General features: G+C 39.6%; 1 protein-coding gene and 1 long non-coding RNA gene across 2 annotated transcripts; one reads left to right on the top strand and one right to left on the bottom strand.

Annotated features, from left to right (window-relative positions):
• On the top strand, positions 1–24,629 carry LOC134167136 (mediator of RNA polymerase II transcription subunit 1-like). Its single transcript, XM_062625438.1, has 17 exons — positions 1–119; positions 11,172–11,275; positions 12,305–12,386; positions 12,755–12,809; positions 13,264–13,396; positions 14,309–14,337; positions 15,605–15,676; positions 15,768–15,842; positions 16,995–17,065; positions 17,864–17,929; positions 18,375–18,483; positions 19,107–19,231; positions 19,616–19,728; positions 21,403–21,598; positions 21,948–22,043; positions 22,471–22,579; positions 23,683–24,629. Exons 1-17 carry the CDS (start codon positions 107–109, stop codon positions 24,062–24,064), a joined length of 1,830 nt encoding a protein of 609 aa, XP_062481422.1. The 5' UTR covers positions 1–106; the 3' UTR covers positions 24,065–24,629.
• On the bottom strand, positions 923–20,979 carry LOC134167137 (uncharacterized). The gene is made up of 3 exons (XR_009966099.1): positions 20,078–20,979; positions 6,204–9,356; positions 923–1,476 (listed from the first exon to the last, which is right to left on the bottom strand). It is a non-coding gene; the product is annotated as an uncharacterized LOC134167137 (long non-coding RNA).
• Positions 24,630–24,659: the final 30 nt, after the last annotated feature.

Genomic DNA, 24,659 nt, shown 5'->3' on the forward strand with positions numbered 1-24,659 from the left:
CCCGCCTGTGTTCCAGCCGCCGCCTTTAGAGCGAGGCAGTGAGACAAACACGGTAGCTTCATGTCAGCTCCCCCTTCCCCGCAGCTAATCCCCGAGTAGATGAGGCATGTTCTGCCATGGTAAGGAGATGGGTTCCTGACGGCTAGCGCTAGGTTTATAAACGCGTCTGTTTGTAGTGGTGAAAGCAGAACACGAGCTTCCCTGAGGGACAAGGGCAAGCTGAGGAAGTATTTATCGAGTGTAAGAGGAATTCATCACTGGTGGAAGGGACACGAAGCACTGAAAGTATTAGGGATTTTTTTTAAAGTCACAGACCCCTCCATGCACGAGGGGTTTAGAGATGCCAAACAAAGCAGGGAGATAGAGTTCCTGTGTTAATAATTCAAATAAACACGATGCCCTAATAACTCACCTCTTACTGTTAAATCATTGACTTAAATGGGAGCTTTGCATAAACACAGTATGATTTGAACTCATAAGCGATGAAACAGAACCAAAGCATAGCACAGAACTTGAGCGCTCAGTATGTGGGTTTATCAGGCTGTAACCATTTAGGAAACACACTAATTGTTTTGAGCTCTCCTCCTCACAATCGGGTTCACATGCAGCCATTGAGCTCTACTGGTGAAGCAGGTGAACTTTTCTGTACAAAACCCGTATTTTTTGTTCTCTGTGCTCAGTTTTCTGCAATTTTTCACATCTTGGACATTTAGCCAATGTTTAGTCCATCTCCCTTTTGGATTTAGTTTTGTTTGCCTCACATGTCAGTATGAGCTAATCTTTGCATATTCCACAGAGCCTGAGAAACTTGATAGTAATAAAGGAGCAAACCAGATGCAGGTTGTTCTGATTAAAACACCAAAATGCATTAATTTACATGAATACTGTTAAATGAAGGGAGAAAAAGAAAAGGGGGGGGGCAAGGGAAGCTGGTAATACTGAGTCAACAGAACAGTCACAAACATTTTGGATATTTCATGACAGGCTATGATTAGCTTTTCCATGAGACCTTGAAAATGTTGGAAGAGGCTTAGCATGACCCTGTACACATATTGATTCAGGAGCCTTCAAGGAATCCTGGCCCAGCTTCTGCAGCCCTTTGAGTATTCCTGGACTGTATTACTTCCTAATACATATTCCAGAACCCTTCCGCTGGAAGAGTGGCTGAGTCACAGTTAAAGTGTCATTAATACTGTGGTCTGTGGCCGTTCAACAGTTCCTACTGCATGGAGAAGTCAAGAATGATTATCCCATCTTCAATGCCTCCATTCAACCGTGTACCAAAATCACACCGTTTTAAAAATCATTAGTTGCAGAGAATGTGTCACTGGTGGTTGACACGTGGTCACTCCTTCCTCTCTCGTTCCCTTAATCTTTTCATCCTTGTCCCTTTCCTTCACATCATGTGGAAGGGAAGCTCCAATGATGAAGTCAACCAAGTCTTTGCATTGTTTTTAGCAGCAGTTCAGTTCATGCCTAAGAAGTATCAATATATATTCTTATGGTCGTTAGTGTTACAGTTCAGATCAGAAGCGCACCTCTGACACTAAGCTCTCAAGTGTCCTGATTTGCTCTGCTTTGACTTGCAGTGCAAAGTGGTCTTGGGACAGGCAAACCGGCTTTGTGTAGGGTGGGACAATGAGAGGCACTGCAGGAGTGCGCCTCGTGTGCTTCCACTGCTGATGGACATTCTGTCCATCACCAGACTAGAGCTAGTGCAAAACAAACATAATACATACAGTGTAATTGCCAGTGACTGCTTCACTCTATGGAAATGCCCCTTTTGCACTATGCTACGTGTTCATGGATGTGGCCTTTGTGGCCTTTGTTCATGGCTTTGTGGCCTTTTGATCTCCCTTTAGAGATATCTTGTTTAAGACAATGAATGTCATTTTATTTTGAACTCTGTCCTGTGGCCCAAGCTGCGTTCCATAATGCAACAGAGCACAGTTTATAGTATACCCCTCGGCCTCTGTTTGTCAAATGTCCACGGGCACCTTACCTTAGCCCGGTGGAAAAAAATGAGCTCTTTAACCCAAAGCTAACAGAAACATTTCCATGAAAGTGCATTACATGAATAATTCCTATTCAGTTGCTAGGAAGTGACCAGAGTGAGAGCATCTCTGTAGTTTTAGGGCGTAACTTTGGCTCTCTCAGTGTAAGAGAGCAACTGGTCAGAGGAGAGCAGGTATTGCAGCTATTCCACATCACTGACTGCATAGGAACTCGGGGTTGAGCAGTCCAAGGCAGCAGCTGATGAATTGCTCACTGCTCTCTAGTGTTTAAATGCTAGAGAGTGCACCTAAACCCATATAAATGGTGTTGTAGAGATCTGCAATGTAGCCCTAAGGATGTATGAAGTGATTGTCCTTTGTTGTGTATTACTGTATGTGGCAATACAGCTCTGCACATAGAATACTTGCAGAAAAAAATTACAAAGTGTAATTAAGCTGAGATGTAATTAATTGTGTGCTGGTAGTATTTGCATTATGCACAAGAAGACAACTAAGAAATCAATTGATATTGACAAGGATTTCATTTATTCTAAACAGATGTGGTATTTTAAAAAGTTGTACCTTGTAGAGTTTAACCTTTAAATATAAAAAGCAGATAAAGTTGGGATGGGAGATGGATGGGCAGTGGACTGGCCAAGATCAGAGCAGATTAGTGACACTGTGAGAGTATGTCACGGTTTAACACCAGCTGGCAGCTAAGCACCATGCAGCCCCTCACTTATAGTACCCCCACCTCCCAGTGGGATGGCGAAGAGACTTGGAAGAGGGTAAAACCTGTGGATTGAGATAAGAACAGTTTAATAATTGAAATAAATATAACAACAATAATAACAGGAAAAAGAGACAGATGTGTAAAACTCAAGAAACACAAGTGATGCACAATACACTTGCTTACAACCTGCTGACTGATGCCCAGTCCATCCCCAGGCAGTGATCTATGGCTCCCAGCCAACTCCCCCCAGTCTATATACTGACCGTGAAGTTTTATGGTGTAGAATATCCCTTTGCTTAGTTTGGGTCAGGTGTCCTGTCCATGCTCCCTCCAGGCTTGTGCCCGTCCTCACTGGCAAAGCATGAGAGACTGAAAAGTCCTTGATCGGGGTAAGCACTACTGAGCACAACTAAAGCATCAGTGTGTTATCAGCATTATTCTCATACTAAATCTAAAACCACAGCTCTGTATCAGCTACTAGAAAGAAAATTAACTCTATCCCAGTCAAAACCAGGAGAACTAAAGATACAGTGGACATGTCAGACAAAACATGTTCAAATCTTCAGGAAAAACACTAATGTGCAATTTCCTTTCCCAGGGAACAAAAACCATTTGTTCCCTTTAGCACACGTTTTGTAGCACACAAGATATATCTGAAGCATGCTTTTAAATTAAAATGCTTTATTATTTTTTTTAATTTAAATTAAATGCTTTAATTTTATCTTAGATGTCTGTTGAGATGAATGAACCGTGTTCTTTGGAAAATCACCTTATCATGTATAAAAAAATCTTCCTTCATTTTTCTGAGGGACAAAACAGGGAGCAAAACCACTTAGTGGTTCTTAAGGAAACCCTCCTATTTCAGCCCAGAATTGATTAGCACCTGGTGGGTCTGTGGGCCTTTGTGTTGTAAAGTATGGCTGAACTGAAATCAAAACAGGGGGTGGGATTTCCTGGTATTATGGGCAATTTCTTCTCTTTTATGCTGGTGGCACAACTACTGGAATTTATTAGGCAATGGTTTAACAATGCATAAGGATGCATGAAATGTATTTGTGATTTAATGGACTTTATAGGTAGCAGGACTGAAGGAAAGAAAACATCCAGCTCAAACCCACCCCTCCACCCTCAACAAAAAAGTAAGGAAAGAGCTAGGAGCTTTCACCTGCCTCCAGTTTGTACTAGTTGTGAGAAATCACAAGTAGCAAGTGATGCATATGGTAAACTATGGCTTGGCTGATTATCAACATGTTCATGCTTCCCATGTTTGTAATTCTGTGTGCTTTTGGATGAGTGGGTAAGGGATAGTCAGGTTTTAGGGACATACTACACTTGAGGTATATAACTGGCAAACCCAAGGGCAGATGCAGTATGTAGCTCCCACCACACAACAGAGAGCAATGCCTGCCTTCAGAAGGTGATGCATATATTGGGGGGTTGAATCTCCATCTGAGTGTCCCTGTTTCTTTCCAAAAACTAGCAGAAGAATCTGATGTGACAAAGCTTATTTTGGTTCCTGCTGTTATGCAGTACAACTGCACATCCTAGGGGACAGCCTATAGGATTGGGATTCAGGTAATCCTAATTCCACTCTGTGCTGGCTGGGCTAGGGTTAATTTTCTTCTTAGTAACTGGTATAGGGCAATATTTTGGATTTGGTCTGAAAACAGTGTTGATAAGGCAGGGATGTTTTCGTTATTGCTGAGCAGTGCTTGCACAGAGTCAAGGCCTTCTCCGCTTCCCACATCACCAGTGAGCAGGCTGGGGGTGCGCAGAGAGTTGGGAGGGGACACAGCTGGGCCAGCTGACCCAAACTGACCAAAGGGGTGTCCCATACCATATGACATCATTTTTGGCAATAAAAAGTGGGGAAAGAAGAAGGAAGAGGGGGACATCAGAGTGAAGGTGTTTGTCTTCTCGCATAACCAGTACGCAGGACGGAGCCCTGCTCTCCTGGAGATGGCTGAGCACCTGCCTGACCATGGGAAGTGGTGAATCAATTCCTTGTTTTGCTTTGCTGGCGTGTGCAGCTTTTGCTTTGCCTTTAAAGTGTCTTTATCTGAACTCACCAATTTTCTCACTTTCACCTTTTTGCTTCTGTCCCCCATCCCACTAGCTGGGAAGGAGCGAGCTGCTGTGTCGTGCTTAGTTGCTGGCTGGGGTTAAACCACGACTTATTCTTACAGTGTCACTAACCTGCTCTGATCTTGGCAAGTCCACTGTCTGTCCATTTCCCAACACAACTTTCATCTGCTTTTTATATTTAAAGGTTAAGTTATACAAGGCAGGAATAGTCTGGCTGTCTTTATGCTTTCACAGTACATACAACCTAGGGACTATTACTGTGGTATGCACAGATAAACATCATTATTCTCAAAATTAAGGAACCCAGTCCAGATTCTGAATACTGCAAATCCACACACACACACACACAGGTTGTGTGGGCACTTGCTCCTACTACTGTTGCTCAATGCAAGGATATCTTAATCTGTCATCTGACAGAGGAGCTTCCCATCATCTGTGACTACCTCCAAACCTGTCACACATGTCCCCCTACACTTGCAAACAGATACATGCTCTGTAAAAACAAGATAGTGGGATTATTGTAATCAGCTATTGGGTAATGAGATCCTTGCATTTGCTTAACTCTAATAGCTGTCCAAATGACATAATTCTCAGTGCTCCGTCTGAGTTAGACATGGTGCTTAGCACTCATAGCTTGCTTTGTGCCTATAGAGAAAGTGCAGTGATGTGACTTGAATAACAATGGATTCAAGAGTAATGATGAGTTTGCAGTCATTCATCTTGTCATTCAACAGAGCTAGGAGAAATTACATCATTCGAGTAGGTGACTAGGAATCTGGACATCTGAGATTTGAGGGTTACAGCACAGTTGATTTATGAGATATTAGAACAGATAAAAACATTATTAGGTACCTAGTTAAGGAATTACCAAAAGTCTAAAAATATACAGGCACTAAAACGTTTAATACAATGTTTATTATGTGTAATTATAGCAAGTCTTCATAGTTTAATTGGGTTTGGTTGTAAAAAATAAGACATGAAAAGCAGTATCAATTTGCTTAACCAATGCAGAGTGACATAAAATACATAGTTTTATGGAGTACCTGTCTGCATGGCACTGGTGTAACATCTCTAACTGACATTTGTTGGGATTGAGCTCCTTTATGGTATTGCCTTTCCTGAAAAATGTGTCCTTCCCACATACTGTTTTACTGAAATCAGTATTTGCCACTGAGTGCTGTTTCTCTTTTTAGTCTGTGTGTTATATAACCCATACCCTGATGTGTATTCGATCAGAACACTTAAGGCTAACAATAATCTCTAAACCAGCATTGGTTTAAAATAGCTCACAGTAGACCTAAAGCCATTTAATTATTCTGTCATGAAAATAACACAAAAAATAGAGTAAAAAATATTTTTCTAATCTTAGATGTATCTGTTACTTCTCTCACCTTTTCCTTTTAATCTCTTTTCTGCTTTCCATATCCTTCTTTTTCTGTTGCTCCTGTTTTCGTACTTTATATGGTTTCATACCTGCTTCATGGTTTTTACATGTCTTTTTACAGCTTTTCCTCTTGTGTTTCTCTAGTCTCTTTCCCTATCTCTTCCTTTCTTTCTTTGAAGATTTCCTTCTTCTGATGGAGACAAGCTATAGTGGAGTCAGGTGAATTGCAATTTGGTTTCTAGTTCTGTGGCCATGGTCACTTCCTCTCCCTGTATCTGTGTTTGCCAGTCTGGAAAAAGAAGATAATTTGGCCTCCATGCAGTTAGCTTTGACACATACTGGTGGAAAGCTCCGTGAAGCACAGCTCTGAAGTAATGGGGTTCATTGATTTCAGCTGACTGATGTCAGTAAAGAACATGAACAATCGTGCAATGCCTGATTTTAGTTTTAAAAATTATCAGAAAAGTCTTTAAAAGATGAGAGGTGTGGGATAAGCAACAAATGTTCAGTTATGAACACATTATAGTGTCCTATGAAACCTTGTAAAGGGAAACTGTGTGCATGTGAAGCCAGCCCTCCCATGTTCATTCATGTGGGTATTTAAATCATGGTTGCATGCCCCTAGTACCTTTGGGAAAAGACTTAGATAAGAATTACTTGGAGATTGTAATGCTCATGTCAAGTAGAAATCAAATGTTATCCATATCTTGACTATGTTCTGAGAAAAAGATACCCCTGTCAGTGTCAATGCATTTCTTCATCCATGGCTGTTTGCTATGAACCTAGCTTTTTGATGGTTGTCTATATAGCTTTCAGCTTTGAAGGATCTTAGTCGCTCTCAGTAAAGGAGTAGGAAATAGTCAAAGCCTGCAAGTGTTAAGTGCCTCAGGCTATACAGTAAATTGTGAAGTAAAACTTGTTTAGTCTGTATGGCTACAATGAAAGAAATGCAGATATCAGCATTCTGATGTTATTCTCAGGAACTAAATGTTTACAATCCATAACTGTGGAGTTGATGTAGAGAGTGAAGATGACAAAAGATATTGTAGTATTTATGGGTTGTAAAGCCATAAACTACAGACTGTATCAGACTAAGTTGTGATTCATAAAAGCTAAGCAGCACTGGGTTAAGCCTACCTTAGAGGGAGGAGCACCTAGGATAGATACAGGGCTTGTCTGAATGCTCACCATGTTTTATATTCACATTCCAGTTACATGCTTATTTTATAGCCCTGTCACTGCTGATCACTCTGAAATCCCATGGCACTTTGTGAAATAACCTAATATTACCTCTGATCTCCTGACCGGGTATCAATTCAGATAATCACAGCAACACCTCTTACGCATCCTGCAGTACTGACCAGAACCACTCGTGTTCACTGGCTGCCCCAGGCCCCAGTTCTGTATTTAGAGTTACTATGGGCTGTTATGTGGCTGCTGGTTTCTCTGATTAACAGTTCAGCTGAGGGATTCTGGAAAGATGCCATTCCAAGAAGGAGCTGGAAGCAGGCCGGTGAAGATACTGTTGGTGATTTATTTTGATTTTCATTCTTTAGATGAAATAACTTCAAGACTGGGTGTAAGATTCATAAAAAAAAAAAACAACACCCCCCCAAGAAACCAGGAACAAAAAAATACACCAGTGTTGCACTGAGTATGGAATTCCTGGAATCTTTTCCAAATTGCTATAATTGAAATATATCAACACTATACAAAGTTTTCCCTTGTTCTCTGTTAAGTCTAAAGTATCTTCACTGAAAGAGTTTGCTTGAATTCATGCAAGAATATGAATGGAAAATGTGTTGATCCTTTCTCAGAGAAACCAAGTACGATTCAATTAAATAAAAAAAAGTCATCAGAAATAGAAGAACTGTAAAATTACAAAATGTTATTTTCATATGAATCACAATGTTCCCAGGGCATGCATCGTGAAGTGTGTTACAGAGTCAGGAATTTAGCAAGAGGCAGAAAACGAAGACAAAAATAAGCAAAGCAGTAATAATAATGCAGTTTTTAAAAGGTCCCCTGAAGAAGCATACCTGCTAAAGCAGGGTTAAAACCCTTTAAAAGGGGATAAGATAACCTCCAATTATTTGAGAGTAAGAGAAGATTTTCTCTGGAATGATTTATTTCTATTGTAACTGTGCACATGAAAGCTTCTTTAAGCAGCAGTTTTTGCTGAACACAGATTAGCGTAGAGCAGGTGGGCATGCAGGATTCATGCAGTAATTCCTGTTTTCTTCTACACTGATGATAGTGCTTGGCCAGTTGTGGTTTTTTTTTCCATGAACTGAGCCAGTTCAACATCTGTGTATCTAATATGCCTGAGATGCTATAATTAGAACATTGTTAATTATTCATCACTCTTAACTCTTGAGTGTGGTAATTTGATAGAACATTTCTGAATTCTGGAACAACACCTTGATCCAAGGAGCTTTCTGACAGTGCTGAAGCTGCTGTTTCTCATGTATGATCTTAGCCAATGTTACAGTTTTATGTAGGTATAGAGGCTACTATATGTCCTTGAATATTTTTCTTGTTATGAAAACCTGGCACTATCCTTATCCTGGAAAAATCATGCAAATTTATCTAGCTAAATACATACATTTGAGCAAAATGGAAAAGATTATTCTGTGTTTAAAAATTAAAGTGAATTTTAGGCTTATCAGTCATGCTGAACTGTGATTACTTAAAGCCCTCTGTTTGCAGAACAGCTGTTGTGCAGACAAAGCAAACAGTGGCACGTTCCCCTCCATTATTTTGGAAGTGCTCTCTTCAAGAGGGTCAGCAAATAATTTGCTTTTCTGCTTATTCAAGACATTGTCAAACCACTGGAGTCAGTATTAAGATCACAGATCAATTTATTTGATCACCTTCCATCTCCTTTATAAAAGCTGAAATACAAACAAATTTAACTCTTTCAGCTGCACTGACTTTCCCTAAGTAATACACTTTATGCCTGTTTGGAGACGACTACTGCTTCTTGGCACATATCTTGCACTTCTCCTAGGATTCCTAGGTCCACATGTAGTTTTCTCTGTAATGTTAGTGAGGCCACTGGACTATTTCCTTTCTACTCAGGTACCTACACGCAAGTCCAAACTCATTTCTGTTACGTGTTTCAAGACTATTTCAGACACTGCAGCATGACTGATGGCAGCTGGAAACAGAAAGTTTGCTGTGAGAGATCTTGAAATGCTGCCAAACAACGTTTATGTAGGAGACATGCTCTTCTTGCTGTAGATCTGGCATTCCCCCATGACCAGTTTTCAAGCTAGTGCCTGTACAAAGGTCTAGGATTAAACCTTGAACCTCACGCTGCCATTGTGCACAGATTCCTGTGTACAAGGAGACTAGCAACATGGTGACCAGGAAAATGCACAAATACAATGCAAATATTATAGATAGCTATAGACTCTCCCCATGCTTTCCACCCCTGAGTCAGATTAAAAGCTCCTTTATGGAATGTTTCCCTGTTTTGCTGAATGATTGTTGCTTTTGTACCCCAGTTAAATTCAGTCCTTCTCCTTAGGACTCGGGTGTGGGAGAGCGTGGTCTACAGAGTGCTCACTCCTAAAAATTCTCTGAGTTGAGAGATGATCTTGCTGTGCTTATTGAGCTTCTCAATTTCAAACACTAGCTCTTGGGGACCAGTTTTGTGAGGGAGCAAGTCTACTGCCCTGCGCAGCACCTGTAGGTGCTGTGGTGCAAGTGCTACAAGTAGGAGCTGTGGTCTCTTGTGGTGTGGATGGAGGTGGATGTAGAGGAGGGGCTGCAGTCCTCCTGTAGGGCTTCTGCTCTCTCATACTCCCATCAGGAGGAAGATGCTATTAGCCCCCACTCACCATCCCTGCTTGGTGTATGCAAAGTGTATAGAGATTTCTCTCCTAGTTTGTCTCCCTGCCCCCCTGAAGTGCTGCTAGCTCAGAGGGGAAAATTCTCTGTGGCTGTCGTATCCTCTAGGTGAAGGAAGCACTTGGCAATGTTCCTTCTTGTGCTAAAGGGCAAAGCAGAGTGCAGGGGCACGTTGCAGGGGCTCAATTTCCTCTTAATAATCAGTCTGGAGTCTTGTCTTTCTCAGGCTGATGTATTAGGAATTTCACTCCAGGTTTATTCATGATGGAATTAGTGGTTATGGATGCGCCATGTCCCAGAAAAAAAAAAACGAACAAAACAAAACAAACAGCTTTCTTTGAGCCTCTGATTTTGTGTAAACCCAGAAAGATAGATATAAAATGTTGCTTCTCCTGGCCAGGTTCTCCTTCCTTGCCACCCCAATGAGAGAAAAAACCAAACAAAACCAAACCAAAGTTGCAGCTCTGCATGGAGATTATCCTTCTTCAAAATCATGGAACAGTTGGGGTTGAAAGAGACCTTCAAAGGTCATCATCTAGTCCCATTCCCTGCTCTTTCCCCCCCCCAGAAAAAAAAACAGGGGCATTTTCCACTAGATCAGGCTCCTCAGAGCCCTGTACAGCCTGGCCTTGAATGTTTCAGGGATGGGGGATCTGCCACCTCCTCAACCTGTTGCAGTGTTTCACACACTCACTGTAAAAAATTCTTATTTTTCATCTCTAATCAAAATTAGCTCTAATGAGCTCTAGGTGAATGTAGAAATCTGGATGCCTGAAACCCATGGCAAGGCCTTGGTGTTTATTAAGAATACAGATGAGATTGTGCACATGTAAAGAAAGCCTCATTGTTTAATAGGCTGAAGATCAGGCTGCATCTCAGTATTTAATAATGAGAATACTTGCCTATATAAAATCTCCCCACCCTTTTCTGTCAGAAGTCTTGCAAAAATTCGATACTTGTATGCAAAATTCAACCAAAACATTATTTTTTTCCTACCTCCTCTTTTCAAGCCTAACACCTATGTCCTTTGCAAGTTTTGATATTTTTCCTCCTCCAACATTTCTGGTTGCCGATGTAAATACATGCCATTATATTTAGAACATTTTGACATGTTTTTCAGGTGCTACCAATGGCAGTTCTACCAATGCTTTAATGGAAAAGCTGCGTTTAAAATATCAGCAAAGACCATGGACTGAAACTCTGAAACTTGTCCATTTTTGCATGGTAAGAATTGCAGATTAGGTGAGAGAAGGATCTGTGGTGTTACAGCACCGGATTAAAAAAAAAAAATACAAAACAAGCAGCAAAACCTTTCCTGCATTATTTTAACACTTCAGAGGTTGCTTCTTGCATTATTTTAACTTCAGGAGTTAGCTCCTATTGTCCAGTATTTCAGGTTATTTTCCATTCATTATGATTAGCACATTCATAGTATGTAAAGATAATTTCTTGCCCATAGGACTAGGAGAAAAGACTTTTTCAGAAACTGGTCAGAAACTTGCTATCTAGCCTCTCTCCTGCTGTGATATACCTTAAGCTATTCCGTGCTTCTCACCCTTCCAGTAACTAATTCTATTTAAGAATCATCTTTGTAAAAAGCAGATTACACAACCACTGTGAGTTTAGGATAAAAGTCCCATTTGTTTCCATGCTTCTTTTCATTAATGCTGAACTAAAGCCTTACTCTGAAAACAATGTCCTGAGGCTGAACATAGTGAAAACTTTTCAGCAGTGAATGTTCTTTGTGAACTGAAGTGTGAAGTATGAGAAGTTTTCAGGCAAGAGCTAGAAGAGAAGCTGGGAGAGTTCGCTTGCTACTCAAGTTAGTATCTTCAGCTGGGACTTGCTCCCTGAGTCTAACCAAGTACAGCTACGGCACTTACTGATCTCTCCTTTTTACTCAGGCAGATTCCTCCTAAAATGAAAACCTAAGTAATTTCTTAGTTGACCTCTAGTATCATGGTGAAATTAGCTGGCATAGCTTGTGTTCGCCTCAAAAGAAAAAGGAATGGAGAGCCACTCCCTGCTCCAAAGACCTCTGATACACAACTACTGCACAGTGTGGTCTTCGCAAATCCATTCAGTACTTCCACTTCAGAGCTAGCTAGAATCATAGGTCACCTCTATGTTTGACAAAAAGAAGTAAATAGTGTTTTGTTGTACTGGGCATGTGTGTTCTGTCTTGAAGTGATATTCTTCTTTGGCTAGTAATTTAAGGAGTCTTTCTCTGTCTTGTTTTCACAAATGTGCTAGGATAAGCCACGTCAGCCTGACAGCAATGCTCCAGATGGTCCATTGCTCTCTTGCATGGAGAAGATACAGAGGATGATAAATGGTAATGAGCTGTCAGATAACTCAAGAGTGTATTTTTTAATATAATATTCTAGGGAATCTCCCATCCTTCTCTATTGACGATGTTCTGTACAAAGGGGTCAAATGTACAGACATAGAGGTGGATATGGCACAAGGGACTTGTGACTCATCTTTGGGCTAAGCCTTCAGGCTATAAATATCCTCAAAATCTGCGAATAAGCTCTACCCAGCGCAGCCCTCATTAGGGTAAGAGTTGTCATTAATAACAAGAAGTCATGCAAGAGATACTGTTTCCTCATTACCTAAACCATACCCTTTAAAGCAGGGTAATACTGGTTCTACTTCTTGATCATTGCAGCCTGATTAAATAACATTTCCATTTTTTTGCAGCTAAACCTTTGTTTTCTGTGATGAACAGATTGGAATCTTTATCCAAACAAAAAGGGTAAGTTTGTTTATGAATAAAGGCAAATGAGCAAGCATGGCCTCAAGTCCAGTGAGGAATACCATCTCAATGGCTTGCCAACAATATTCTTGTTTAGCTTGGTGTATTACTCAGAAGGGGCACAACTGCCAATTTTGCTTTGCTGTTTATAGAGGAAGTTGCTGGTTGAAGGGAAGGCATGAATGCCTAGGTCCCAAAGCTACAGACAGAGGTGACTAATTTTCAGCAAACTACATGAAAATGCAAAGAGCAGAGCACCGATATATTGCCTGGTTGCACAGTTTTCAGAAGCTGAGCCAAGGAAAAGTTATTTTTGAAGCATCCCTGGTGTCTTTTCCCACGACCAAGTGAACTATCCCCATTTCCTTTCTTTGTGTGACAGAAGTTTTAGATATACAAGCCTTCTTTTGTTTGTTTGGTTGGATTTTTCATTCTCTCTTTCCTCTCCCCTCAGGCTTAATGCTCATGTTAGCCCCAGTGGGACTACCTGCTACATAACATCAAACATGTTTTACGTAGAAGTTCAGCTGGAGATGGATGGAAAGGTGGTAGATGTGAAGTTAGCTCACCTTGGAGATGCTCCTGTGGTAAAGTTCATTTTCTCTGTCTCACACCTCCCTGTAGTTTCACACTTGGTCTCCAATGCAAAAATACTTACATTCTCACACTTTGGTGTTATTAACATACAGTAAATAACAGGGTCTTAAAATACTTTCCTGCCAAGGTGTAGTGCGATATATATTCCCAATGAATGTCTTGGAACTGTTACCAGAGATTCTGGGATTTTTTTTCTGCCTTCTTTAGGAGTATGTGCATTCCTGCTACCAGGATGTTGTTCTTGCAAAATTTCCATCAAAACATTGGCAAAATGTCACTCTGCAGTTCACATTCCATGTTCTGTAGTTGTTCGTCCGTCAGATGTAAGATCCTTCAGATCAAAGAAATAACAAGCTGCTGGGGGGGGGGGGCGGGGAGCAGAAAGTCTGATTTTTATCAGTAAGTATCCAAATTGTGACATTCATTTGGAGTTAATTTAGTCCCAGTTTTTCAGTTGCAGTAGGCCCAGGAATTTCAAGTTGTTTTTCTTCACCAGCACAGGGCTGTTGATCAATGAGTGCTGGGTGATATTATTAGGATGGGAATGCATATTCAGACTTTTAGTAATGTCAATAAAAGGAAAACTGGCAAAGATGATTTTTTTTCTTTTTTTTTCCCCCATGGAAGAATTTAACAACAAGCTGTTAGCTTTATCCTGTCAGTTTTATCCTCTTTCCACAGAGCCTTTGTCCTTCTAATTATTATATTAATATTGTGTTTTATTTATTTTAATGTTAGTCTGGTGTTTGTTGTTTTTTGTTTTTTACTTTTTTAAGCCAACCATTCAGCTAATTAACAGTAATGGGCAAGGAACAATCTTATGGTTACCAGTGAAATGCCTTTAAGAGATTTTTCACAAAGGATGGTAAGAAACAAGAAACTCCTCTCTCTTATTCCTGTAGGTTTGCGATGACATGGCACAGCATCTAAGGTAAAGAATCATGTACAGAGTCTCTTGTTGAATTGAAAGGAATTCCTAGTCCAGCTGGAAAGGGTCATGGAAGAGCCAAGTGACTTGTTTAGGTTTCTGTCTGGAAAGGATTTGTCTCAGTGTGAAAGTCCAGGCAGGCTTATTTGGGTTCTCTGCTGTTCCACATTGCAGCCACACCTGCACAGAAGGGGAAGGTATGTCTTCCTGAGTACAGATCTCTGTAACTGCAGCACTAGAGAGTTTAGTAAGGCTTGAAAAATCCATTTAAGCAAGTAAGTAAATACCTGGTGGCTTGGTCCAAGCAGAGCTCCAGGCTGTCACAGCTAGTCAGAAGCTGCAGGAATTCTGGATTAGTGAGCAGTCTGAACCATTCCTTCACAAACTTAAGCAAGCCACTTGTCCCTTGTTCTTCTTTTTGGATTGATGTATCTACCAATTGTATTTAACATCTGTCTTTCTCACTGCACTGAAATGCAGTATTAATACAACCCTTGATAGTTTGATGAAAAGAACAACGTACAAGTGCATTGTATTAAGGAAGTGTTACTATTTGACCAGCTTTATTGAAACATCAGGAAAAGTGCTTTGCAGCTGATGAGCTGTCAAATTTGTGTATCATGCACATTTATTGCTTTCAGTAGTGCATGTTTAACCAGTGTTGGCTGTAATTATATTTGCAACAGAACCAAGGATTTGTATTTCCTGTTGTCTTCTAAGAAATTTAAAAGGAGTACTGCTACTGTAAGATCTGATAAGGAGGAGGCCTACATCACTCTAACATAGTGCTTTTTCTAGCAAGTTAGATATAAAAGAGCACCTCCCATATGAAGGCAGGCTGAGAAAATTTGGGCTGTTTAGCTTGGAGAAGAGAAGCTGCATGGAGACCTCAGCAGCCTTCCAATATCTGAAGGGGGCTTACAAGAATGCTGGAGAGGGACTCTTCATTAGGGACTGTAGTGATAGGACAAGGGGCAATGGGTTTAAACTTAAACAGGGGAAGTTCAGGTTAGATAAAAGGAAGAAGTTCTTCCCTGTGAGGGTGCTGAGGCGCTGGCACAGGTTGCCCAGAGAAGCTGTGGCTGCCCCATTCCTGGCAGTGTTCAAGGCCAGGTTGGACGGGGCTTGGAGCAACCTGGTCTAATGGAAGGTGTCCCTGCCCATGGCAGGGTGCTGGAACTAAATGATCTGAAAGTCCTTTCCAACCCAAACCATTCTGTGATTATCCATCTCATTTACTAGCATGACAGCAGTTTTTTCTTTTTGGTAGGATGAAGAACTATGATGCCTTTGGAAAGATTCTAGAAGAGCTGTCAAACATGTATCAAATTCCAGGAGACAGGTTGCAATTAGTTTTTACTTGAAAACTTACAATCCATACCCTAGCTATTGTTTACTTACAGAAATAATACTTTGTGTTCTTTCTCTCCCAGTGAAATGAAAGCTAAGGGATACCATGCTTTGCAGGCCCTTGAAAAAGATCTCTATTCAATGTCTCTTCTGCACAGGTAACTTGAAGTCTCCCTCTTTCTACCCTTCCCTCCACCCCTTCATTTCACTAAAAACCAAATTAACTGATCTAATTATAGAGAAGCGTGTTGAAGGTTAATGAGTTTTCTTGCACTGGAAAGCCTGAAGCTTTTCTGCAGTTTGTCAACCAGGCACGCCAAACAAGACCATCTACTGAACTCATGTGCTTTATCTAGGAGACTTGTTAGAGCAGAGCTTGGGTGTGTGTGTGCATGTGACCACCCACGGGAGCAAACAGTGCGCCTGAAAATCCGCAGTCACATTTGGATCTCCCTGTGGCAGACGTAAAATATCCCTTTTGGGGTCCTGCTGTTTGAGCATCAAAACTCAGGTTTTAGATGAGGAGTAGTGGATGCTACCTTTTCTTCTATCCTTCCTTTTCTCATTTCTTTTTTCAAAGGGTAGAATTACAGACAGATGGGGAACAGATTTTCCTAAACCTTCTGGTAGTTGTACGATGATTTTAATTCTTTTAAGAGTAACAGTTGAGGGCAGTGTTTTCCTTCTGGATTTTTGAAGCATCTTTTCTGATATCTTGCCCTCAGCAAGCATTTTGTAACTTGAAACACACCCTTGATTTATTTTTGTACAGTGTTCCTTTATGAAGCATACTAACTCTGTGAATAAATATACTATATCCTTGCTGATCACTGATATCTCAGTAAATATTATTTATGCGTTGAACAGATTATTCATCCATCTATGATGTAAGTTAATGCACTGCAGAGTTTTAATACACAACCATATAATTGTATGGCTGTATATTCAGCTGTATGGTCACATTTGTGCTTAGAGATTGGTTCTGTTGGAGTTAAATTATGCAGTTTATTTCCTCACTCTTTGTTCGACCTGCCACTCCAATGTTTTTGTCCCACTTCATTTCTGCTAAATAGCACATTAAATTGCAACATGAAACAGCTCAGATACAGGGGTGAAACTGGAAGCCCAAGTCTTAGGAGTAAAGCATGAATGGAATTACGGTGTTTTGGAAGCTGTCATAACAAATGAAGACACAATCTACTTCCAAGAAAGCACTGTCTCCCTTTGATTAAGGGTGCAAATTATCCTTTACATGAGCCGAGCAAGCACTGCAACTCAGGAAACACTAATCAAGATGTGTTTTGAACTAGATCAGAGGATGTAAACAGAATCATAGAAGTACTTCATGGAAAAGTAGGACACCTGGTGCCAAGAGCTGGAGGTGATTTTTTTTTCTTTTTCTGAATTCAAAGAATTGTAATAAAAACTCCTACTATTTTTACTTGATCTTTTGTTTTGTTGCTTATCTTTGTTTACAGTAAAGATTCATCATGATAAAACATGCTGTAGGGATTTAGCTTGTCTGTATTCTCACATGGTGTGCAGACATACAGAAGGAAACAATACAGAAAAGCCAGGTGGTTTATCACTTCCTACAATACTGACTTTGCAGCAGCCTAAAAACAAAGGTAGTAATATTCTGAGGTGATGTGGGAAACCACAGTTTGGGAGTAACCATGAGATGACAGCAGTGGTAGCTGAGAAAATCCTCATGTTGCATAAATGGCAAATACAGTCAGTTGATAAGGATTTTTTGGCTCATCTACACTGTCAGAAGCAAGCTTTAATGCTTTCTAGTTCATAAAAGTAATTTTAATACATGCTACCACTATCCTGTTGCACAGCTTGATGTTAAGTGTCCTTTATACAAGTATTACAACTTTCCCTTCTCTTTCCAGCTAGACACTGAAAGCTCTAGTTTAGCTAGTATATTTTAGGCTGAACAACAGGTTATTGTGCAAGAAATAAAAACTGATTCTAATCTTTTCAAAGATATATGATGACTGAGGGTTTAACTGTTAAATCCTGACATATACTGTATTTTGAGCATATACTGTAATTAGAGGTGTACACTTACGAGGAATCCCCTTCTGCCCACCTATACTGTTCCTGTTCTGTTCCCCTTTGTGCAAGATGCCTTGTAGTGACCTGTGTAGTAACTATTTTTTTTATTCCTCAGGAACACCTATGAACATTGAATTTTATATTTCTCCTTATCAAATTTTGGAAGAAGAACTAAATCCTGGTAAGGCTAGAAAAACAGAAATAACTCGTGATAATTTTTTCAGTGCTGTTTCATTAAGTTCATTAATTAAACTCAGAAATAAGACTTAAAACTCTAGTTTAGCAGAATGATTTATGTGACGCACTTCAGCATAACGTACATCAGGAAACTACTTTCCCATTTCTTGGCTGTTGACCCAAACTGAAGTAAGAGTGATATCAAACAAATTAACTGCCTAGCCAGAATGAAAATGGTGGTTGTTTGATCTATTTCATGGCATATTCCAAAAGCAGCTATTGCTTTTGCATTTTTGGTATGGTCTATGCAGCATTCTCCTTGCTGCCCAAGCCAATGAGGCTCTCAACTGGACCTGACTTTTAAAAGACCTTCCGATTGCATGTTTTGTATGCACAGGTTTAATCTACACTGACACAAGGAAAATAATGCAGTTCTCTTTCTCCCTCAGGTTCCCAGGTATGTGGAACAAAGACAGCTGTAACTGTTGAAGGCACAGATACGCTCCACAAACTTTCTCTTTCTCCACTGCTTGCAGATTCTCAAGGCGGAGAGGATGGGTGAGGCTCTGGACACTTCTCAGTACAGAAATGGATTTACAAGTCATCAGCACTAACCTCAGCATAACTTACATTTAGCCTGTGCTAAAACAGGAAGCTCTGTTCTATTGATGATGTTATGCTCCCCAGCTACACCAGCTATAACCTTTGGCTTTTACGTATTTCCCAAATGGAATATAAAGTTATTGTGTTTGTATTTAGCTGTGTCAATTACATTGAACTATGGATTTATTCATAGATTTGAAGCCAGAAGATATATAGAGAGAAATTGAACCTTAACTATACAAAACAGTTTGTCATCCCACCATCGGTACTGACACCTGATCTCTATACTTCAGTGTCAGTCCTTCTCCAAAATATCGCTATAGAAGATTTATAGCTAACACCCTTGTGCACTGTTCCTCAGTTTCCCATGGCTCACTTTTCCTTTCTTCCAGTCTTTACATTAACCTTGTTTTACAATGTTAAAGGTTGTAGCTGCATATATATATAGCAAAACTTTTCTCAAGACAGAAAGTATGGAATGTAGTAAACTGCAAAGGGACCTGATAGTGGCCTTGCACTACAAGACCTTGCTATGTCAATTTTTGTATCAAGCTTTCATTCTTTTTCTTTTCCCTCAGCAACCCTGTTTTTTTGCCACTGACTGATGAACTCAGCATGGATTTGCCAGCTTTCTTTGTGTTGAAGTTTCACCAGCCTATTCCTATGTCCTTATCCAGTATTGAAATGATACAGAGGCTGACAGGCATGTTCTAATTGTTTTTAAGACTAAGTAACTAAGTAATTGTTTTTAAGACTAAGACTTTTCTGTGACTATGCACTGCCTATTCACCTTTTATTTCCCTGTGTGAATGTTGTAAGAAGGAAAACTGATTTCTGGGGCAGAACTTGTTTTGTTCTATCAGCTCAAGTGTAACATTCTAGCAACCAGTGCAAAAGAAGAAGAAAAGTATCACAAATTACAGGCAAAGCTGTTAAACACTCTACCTCAAATGTCCATTAGCAAAAAAGGGGGTAAGAAAGGAGATGGATGTTTTGATCTTTTCAAAATATTGGGTTTGTTTTTAATATAGGCTTTCATGTGCAGTCATAACCTAAATGCTAATTTAAAAAAATCACCTGGTTTCAGGAATTCAGATTACTGGCTTGAAACTAGCTCCTCTGTATGAATTGATTGTTCAGTCTACCCTTAAAGAGAAAGGCAGCGAAGATGTGTCTACATACAAATCCCATTTCTTTGTGGTGAGTATAGTGTTTGACACACACTTTGCCCTTGTGCAAGATACATACTGAACTGTATTTCCCCATAAGCAAGCAGTGCAGACTTCCCAGAATCCCAATATTATTTAAGTGCTCCTTAGGAAATAGTTCAAATTATTTATGAAACAGTGGTAGCCCCTTTCAAGTAAGTGAGCTTCTCATCCTCATTAATGAAACACTGCGTGCATGGCTGTTGAAGTCATACTAATTTGTCTGCCTGTAACCCAAATACTTACTGTTGTAAAAATTGCTCAGAACTTTACCATTAATGCCTTAAAAAGAAGGAAACCTATTGACTGGTGTAAGAAGCAAGTCTCAAGATGGTGCTTACCTAGACTTTTGAAGGTCTTTATCATGCTGCATGTCACGCTGCATATCATGCTGTTTTAACAAAAAAAGATTTATTGATTAGGTAACACTGAGAATACTGATTCCTTTTAAAGGGACTGGCAGGAGGAGAAGTGTGAAGTGTTATAACAGCGATGTCAATTACAGTCTAGAGCCATGATGGTTTAACTATAGATGGCTTCCCTTTTAATAACTAAATACTTAATTTAGGCTGCATTAGTTGTAGAGATAAAAACTTACAATAGAAAATGGTGGCTTTCTGCCAGATTTAACGTACAGGGCAGCTAAAGGTCAAGCTTCAATGATCTACTTTTTTTGCTAAGAAACATTAATTTTACAATTAATGGCAACAAAAGATAAGGACACTTCTTTCTCTTCTACTAACAGTGGTAGCAGAGCCCATTGCCTACATAGTTCCTGGACTTTGAGTTGGTGGTAGTAGCAAGCTTACACCATGCTAAAATGAGATGTAGCAAAGCTTTCGTCTATAAAGCCCTTAAGACAAACTTTTAATTTCCATTAGACACACACAAAAAGCTCTGTAATTTCAGCAACCCCCTAAAATATTAGTACTTGCTAGAAGATTGCTTCACTTCTGAGTTTAAAGGTTTTACTTCTAAGAATAAATTACTAAATTTCTAACCTCAAAAGGAATATAGTGGAAACCCTTTTGCTCCATGAACACACAAAGAAAAACTGTTCTACTCTGCTTTTCAGCTTTTCTTAATGTAGACCCTGCTAATTAACTGCCCTGCCCTGTTCTTAAGGTGACAGTTGCCACTTGGCATCCAGAAATAGGTAACAATACCATATCACGCTTCTAATTTTGTCAGAGAATCACTGTTGACATGGACAGGTGGCAAATTTTTCTTACTATCTCCTCTCCTCCTCTCCACATGAATCATCAGGAGATCTAATCAGGAGATTCTAATCAAACAAGCTTCTCTAAAGAAAGCCGTAGTGATGTCAAGCAGCACTACTATGACATTCTTTTGAGGGGTTTTGGTTGTTAACATTTCTATAGCCTACAAGGTTCTTGAAGAGTATTTGGTAGAATAGGTGGCCCTTGAAGTCCTGACCGCTTGGCTCTGGGTATATTCACTTAATTTGGATGCATTTGGGAGGGAGAGATATCTCATTTTGCTTCCTCTAAGGATTATATTTCTACTGAAATGCAAAGACATGATGGACATGCTAGCAACATGTCTTCCAAAATTATTTGTGTTGTCAGATCATGCAGTTGCCTGGTATCATCAAGCTTTAAACTTTGTTTTCAGTGCTTGAAATATCACCATATTTGTTGTTCAGTCTCTTCCAGATTGCCCAAAGCACTGCTACTTCTTAAACAATGGCTCAGAAAAATCAGATTCAGCAGGGGCCTTGGTCAGTAAAATCCCATTTAGCCATCCACAGAGTGTGCCTGGTGTAATAGAGATTCTTCGACATCAAGTGGCATATAACAGTCTTATTAGCAGCTGTGTCTCTGATAAGCATATAAATGAAGGTAAATTACATGGTTGGAAGTAATGGCAGAGTATTAGAGAGAAACTAGCTTCTAAGCTGGGTGTTAACAGATTTACTGCTCCCTTGCCAAAGCTATCACTACTTGTATTTTAAATGATAAAAAAATCCTTAATTCTAGAATTACATTCTGTATATGTGTGTCTATATATATAATAATAATATATATATTATATATGTATTAATCCTTTAGGCCTGACAGTTCTTATAAGCATAAAGTAAGTTGGCAAAGTAATGAATTACATTCTACTGTATCAGTATTTTTTTAATTCTGGCATGTGATGCAGCTGTAAGAGTCAATGGATATCACTAAATAGTGGATTTATTTCTAGATGGTACAGAACTGCTTTACTTTGAAGTGGCACCACACAAGAACACCAGCTTTTCTGTCTTTTTCCCTCATCCCACGAATGAGAATTTAGCCTCTGGTATGTGTGGAATAATTGATACTGTACTCATTACTGGGCTGACAAAGAGATTTGATTCTATCCAGGCTCTTGCTTCTCAGTTGCTAAAGCATTCTAAGAGCTACTCTCGATGGTGTGCAAACCGTGAAAACAGAAGGAGCACTTGTATATAAACTGCTTGCTGAACTGTTCAGTATTTGGCATAGAACTGAAAGTAAACACAACTAATCAAGTCCTATTCTGCCTTGGCCTGCAGTTAATTCATAAATTGTAACGTGTTATTTTTAAGTATACTGGGAAAAAAAACAAGTGTTACACAAGAGCACTGCTGCAAGCCCCATCTCATTGACTTCAGTCCTTCCTCTCGTGAAGCATGAGAATGAAAGGCTTGTTTTTCATGTTTATAAAACTGTTTATTTTGAATTGCTTACATTCTATTCTTTTTTAGTGACAATTGATGTTATAACCTCCAGAGAAATCCAATGTCACCTTCATTTAAATCCTCAAGACCCAACTCTCAATTCTAGTGATGACTTTATAACAAGAGCTGTGAAGCGGTAAGCAGCTTTATTTCCCAACACATGGAGCGAACAAACCTCAGGTGTCCATTTTAATGGAAAGATCTTGTGTGTTCACAAGGCCATAAGCTCAGCAACCAGACAACTTCACTCTAATAAGAAGTTACAATAGTGAGAATAAGTTACTTTGGTGTCTTAAGTATCTCTTTCAAAAACTTTAAACATGAATAGTGATGGAAAGTGTTTCTTTCAAGCAGAAAGCAGATGGGGCAGGGAAATACTTTTGAATGAAAAGTTCTACCTTTCATAAAGATGCTTTTTTCTTTTGTAAACATGCTTTTCCCAAGACTTGAGCTGATGACAGTCTCGTGACTGGTATAACTTAAGAATAGCATGGAAAGGGATCTTCCTGTATCTCACACCAATCAGTGCTTCCTTTCAGAAAGTGAGGAGTATACGGCATATCTACAACAGTGTGTCTTGCTTGGTTTCGGAAGCAAATTCTGAAACAAATTCTGAGAGGCAAGTTGCTGTGATTTAGGAATATACTCTAGAGAAAGGACTGACAGCGCTAATTAATTTAGCATAAGCCAGTCTACAACTAGTGTCTATTTGATGACAGCAAGATCAATGCAGGCTGGATTTTTAACCTGTTTTAAAACTAGATATTATTCCCAGAACCAGGTAATGCTATTGTTAGGGTGGAGAAAAAAACTCTAGTATAGATAGTGTTTTAGAGAAGATATGCTCTATACTGGTTTTATACAAAACATGAAAGTTACAATTATAAAACTCAGCAAGAATTACTGTATTTCAGTATTATTAGTTTAGCTTTTCGTTAAAAGCACCCTTATGACTTTATTTTTACCAAATCCTCCTTGCTTTTCCTATCAAAGCTGCTTTACACCCCTAAGCTCAAAGATCCAGCGTTCGATTTCACTGTGTTAACATGTTTCCGCTATAGCACATGTAGTTAAACTGTATTTACGAGTAGGTTGTACGAAGCAAAAAGATGCAAGGAGGTAGTGGCTGGTTTTTCACCACAGGTATCATTCAGATGTCAGCCACAGTCTAAAAAAAGAAGTAAGCCGAAGGATGGATAAAGTCTGTAATAGTGACTAATCTTTTATTTCCTCTTTCAGTTGCATGTCAGTCCCAGTTGTCATGAGAGCTATTTTCAGGAATGCTGCCAAGGTGAAAGCTGCCAGCGAAATACAAGATGTGAAAGCAGACATGAAACAGAAACCTGAACCACCATGTGAGCAAGTTACACATTCTGATAGTCCCAAAGACAGTCTTTCTGTGGCTGGTCAGCAAGATTTGGTAGTGACGGATAAGCCAAGTATTACAGCCAGCGCAAAAGAAAATCCCTCCACAGCCAAACTGGAAACTCTGGGTGATAACACAGAAAAAAGTAACCCCACAGTAAGTACAGAAGCTTTGTGTGGAGCAGAGGAAAGTAATTCCACAGCTAGTACAGAAGCTGTTATGATAGATAAGAAAAACACACAATCTATTGTTTGATAATCAAACAAGAAAGAAGTATTTTCCGTTGTGTAGATTGCTTTTGCAGAAACTTGGCAAGCTCACTATCTACTTAGTGATTTGTGAATGGAGTTTCCTCTTTGCACACTGTTAAATACACACAAGTAACGCTCTTGAATTTGCATGTTTAAACTTCCAAATTTGGAAAGTCTACCACTGCTCTAGTAACCTTTATTTTTGTCTGCACCATATTCTACCACAGTACAGAAGATATTTCTGTCTAACATATGTGATATAGGGTATAACATGACACATGCACCTCTGGGAAAGCAACTTTATCCATGTCAGCATTATGCTAAATAAACGGAGAAAATGAATGAACAGTTTTGCATGTATGTAATCTATGCACATAGAGACTCCTAATTGCAGTTGTTTTCCCCTAATGCAGAAGTGGTACTGAATGACAGCCAAATTTACAGTCCACCAACTCCATGGCAGGATAACAGAATCTTTAGTAGGGAAGTTGTAAACTCAGTCTCTGAAAGTCAATTTTTACCTTAGCTTTTTTCTGGTCTCAAAGTATAAAACTGTTTTTGTGAATTTATTTTTTTAAAGCATATTTCAGTTGGCTGTT

This window comes from Pezoporus occidentalis, unplaced genomic scaffold, assembly GCF_034315485.1.
Source record: "Pezoporus occidentalis ecotype Australia unplaced genomic scaffold, CSIRO_AGI_Poc_V1 ctg28, whole genome shotgun sequence".
NCBI lineage: Eukaryota > Metazoa > Chordata > Aves > Psittaciformes > Psittacidae > Pezoporus > Pezoporus occidentalis.